This window comes from Lactuca serriola, chromosome 1 (genome assembly GCF_051521515.1).
Source record: "Lactuca serriola cultivar US96UC23 chromosome 1, Lser_US96UC23_V15, whole genome shotgun sequence".
NCBI classification, from domain to species: Eukaryota; Viridiplantae; Streptophyta; class Magnoliopsida; order Asterales; family Asteraceae; genus Lactuca; species Lactuca serriola.
The window spans coordinates 811,167-814,975 of record NC_136408.1 but is presented as its reverse complement, the minus strand read 5'-3'; the positions used below and the strand labels follow the sequence as shown (position 1 = coordinate 814,975).

The 3,809-nt window shown below is 37.0% G+C and overlaps 1 protein-coding gene across 1 annotated transcript; it reads left to right on the top strand.

Moving 5' to 3' along the window:
* The first annotated feature begins 1,853 nt into the window (after positions 1-1,853).
* Positions 1,854-2,198, top strand: LOC145101706 (uncharacterized). The gene has a single exon (XM_079038981.1). The coding sequence runs from the start codon at positions 1,854-1,856 to the stop codon at positions 2,196-2,198; it is 345 nt and encodes a 114-aa protein (XP_078895107.1).
* The last annotated feature ends 1,611 nt before the right edge of the window (positions 2,199-3,809 follow it).

The following is a 3,809-nucleotide window of genomic DNA, read 5'->3' as shown; positions in this document are numbered from 1 at the left end:
TTCCGTTTATGCTTATGACTATATTGACGATTACATCTTAACGTTTTTAAATAAAATACATTTCTTCATAAATACTTTGATAATATTATTATCATTTTTTTGGGAACAAATTATGCCGTGTTATTCTTCAAAAAGGATACTCTGATTTTAAATAAGCATAAATAAGTCGATCCTTTCTATTCATGAAATTGGGGATGTCACAGTTGGTATTAGAGCATTAGTTTAAGCAAACTAGGAATTTGTAGGCTTTCTATACTTAGACTTAGAATGCTAAGCGATGATTATGAAATGAGTGTCTGCTATATTTAAGAAGTATGTCTGAATAGACACGAGCACTAGCTTATTTTAGGGAAGATGCCTAAATTGCTTTTATATGCTAAATGATTTATGTTATAGCTATAATATGCCTTATATGCTTTAGTATGCTATTATTTGATCGGATCTATGGTCTATTGCTGATCGGATCTGGGACCTTTATGTGTTCAGGTTTCTAAATGTTTAGCTACAATATTAGAATTGGCATATAACATTTTGAAGTGATAAGGAGACTCATACGTCTATCATAGAGCTTTGCCTATCTTAATTCTTGTCACTATACAATGGACGTCTACTTTGGTGTATTGAATGTCATGGTAAGAACACACAGCAGATTAGGAAATCCTAATGGAAACTAGCATCCTGAGCCACGAGTGATTGTGTGTACACTAGAGGTATCAGCTGCATCCGATCAAATTATGAAGGAAGGAGTACATACAATGATGAGGATGATGCTCGACCATCAAATGGAGGAGACAAGGAATATAATCCAGGAAAATGAGGGAGAACCTACTGCACCCAATGTGCAATGTAAGTTGGGAGGGGAATAGTCGGAGGAAAGAAATTACAGCTGGACTATGAGTTAAGACAAACCCTGAGTGATAAGGAGAAACAACCTGGACAGTGGGATTGACAAGGATGGGTGTAAGTATAAGGACTTCATAGGTACCAAACCACCAAGTCTTTCTGGAATCCTAAAACCAATAGAGGTTATGGACTGGATCTCCGAGATTGAGATGGTATTTGAGAGTTGTAACTGCAGAAAACCGTCCTTTTAGTCAGGCAACTGAAGACGAAAGTTTTAAGCTGGTGGAAGTTGTTGATGGATACAATTTCGTAGGGAGAATCCATGAGGATGTCTTGAAGCATCCTTGGAGCAATTGAAGATGCAGTACTGCTCGGAGGTGGATCTGATAGACCTGAACAAAAAGTTTTAGAACCTGAAGAAGGGGAAGATGAGTGTTGATGAGTATGCCAACACATTAACTGAAAAGATGAAGCTATTCCCCTACTTGGTCCCCACTAAACTCCCCAAGATAGATAGATAGATAGATAGATAGAGAGAGAGAGAGAGAGAGAGAAAGAGAGAGAGGTTTGCTAACAGACTACCAGCGGGATTTGGTCCAACAGTAAAGATGACGACTACTTTGAAGACAACCATCAAAGCAGCCAAGAATGTGGAGACGCAACTTTGGGAGAAAGGTATGTAGAGCACAAAGGTAAGAGAGAAAATGAAGTTTGATGGATCTTCAAGGTCCAACAAGAAGAATAGATTTTCAAAATCAGGTTCCAAAAAATTTGGGGGTAAAGGAGAAACAAAATGGTGCAGGAAGTGCAAGAAGAAGCACTTTGGGAAATGTGGTGAAGAGTTGCCTGTTACAAGTGTTGGAGAACTAGTTATTATGCCAATGAGTGTACATCCAACAAAAGTGTGTTACGGATGTAATGAAGAAGGGAATATTACAAAGGAATACCCGAAGAAGGAGGAGGTTGCAAAGGCTAATTTGCCGCCTAAGCCAAAGGCAAGAACATTCTAGATGACTCTGGAAGCAGCAAGGGATGAAGCAAATGTCACTTTAGGTACCTTTCTCATTAATGATCTGCTTGCCAATATATTGTTTGATTCTAGAGCTAATTACTCTTTTATATTGTATAAACTTGGCCGAAGACTAGCATTGCCTGTAGATAAACTAGATAGTGATCTAGTAGTCGAAGTTGATAGTGGAAAATTCAAACCTGTTAGTGATTGTATTAAGAACATTGTCATCAACTTGAATGGGAATAAATTCCATGAGGAATTGTTTCCCATTGAGTTAAACGACTTTGACATTGTGTTAGGGATGGATTGGCTTAGTGCGAACGATGCCGACATCAAGTGTTGAAAGAAGATTATAGTGATCAAACCACCTGGAAGAGAACCATTTTTGGTGTATGAGGAAAAACATAGACTAAATTCTAGAATCATCTCCCTGATGAAAGCCAAAGAGTGTTTGTCGAAAGGGTGTATATTAAACTTGGCATTCGTGATCGATGCAAAGAATGAGAAGAATGGGATAAGCAACATACCCATGGTGTGCGACTTTCCGGGGGTCTTTCCCGAAGATCTTCATGGATTTTGTTGGGTTTTGTGTACTATAACACTACTATTGTGCACATACAACCCTAATAGCTTTGGATCTAAGTTTTCTCTAGTTATACATGTAATAAAATTTCCAAATCTTGAAGCCTACAACCAGCATACAATTATGGTACATGAATCATAAAACTAGTTAGAATAATGCCTCTTTGTGTAGCTTGTAGTTGTTGGCCTTTCAAGAGCTTAGTACCTCAAGTGTGATGCTTCAAATGGTTCACAAACACCATGAACAAAGGAGGACTTTGAGAGAGAGGCTAGACAGTCCAAAATCGGCTATCTCTCTTAGAATACTTAGGGTCCTGATTTAGGCTAAGGGGTAAAATTTATATAATGTAGGATTCCAAGAGTCATGGGTGAACCCTAATACATACAATTGGGTTATGATCCATATCTCATGTAGTGTAACTGTTCATGGATACTTACATAAACTTATCCCATCATGGATCAATATCCCAAACACTATATATCACTGATTTACATAATCAGTCCCCATGAATTTAATTAGTCTCTTTTGATCACTAAATTAATTCCAAATTAATTATTGATTAATACTAATTAAATAATATGATTTCATAATTAATATATTATACTTGTAATATATTAATAAATCATAAATAACCTCTTTCTCAAATATCCATCCTATCAGATTGTTCTGGTGAAGGCAACCCAAATGCACCATGCTACTCTCGGGTCAAGTAAATACCAATTATAGTTATGGGCTTAGACACCTAATCCAACAGATTTCCCATGATAGACAAGTAGAGTTCATGATAAACTTGTTGCCAAGAACCACACCTATAGCAAAAGCACCTTACCGATTAGCACCGTCGAGACGAAGGAGCTAATGATGCAACTTCAGGAGTTGTTGGACAAAGGTTTCGTTAGAACTAGTTCATCACCCTAGGGAGAACTGGTGTTATTTGTAAAGAAGAAGGATGGAAGCATAAGGATATGCATAGATTACAAAGATATGAACAAGGCAACGGTGAAGAACAAGTAACCATTGCCAAGAATTGATAACCTGTTCGATCAGTTGCAGTGTGCAAGCTATTTCTCAAAGATCGATCTTAGGTCAGGATATCATTAGATGAAGGTGAGAAAGCAATATATATATATATATATATATATATATATATATTACATTTGAAAGCAAGATATGGACATTATGAGTTTTTGTTATATCGTTTGGAGTAACCAATGCTCCAACAATATTTATGGATTTGATGAAAAGGGTATGAAGACCTTTCCTTGGAAAAACTGTAATAGTGTTCATCGATGACATTCTTGTATATTCAAAGAACCAGCAGGAGCATGGCAAGCACTTAAGAGAAGTGTTAGAAGTGGTGAAGAAGGAGAA

Excerpts from the sequence above, each read along its gene's own strand:
- LOC145101706 (XM_079038981.1), top strand. The coding sequence starts at position 1,854 with ATGACTCTGGAAGCAGCAAGGGATGAAGCAAATGTCACTTTAGGTACC.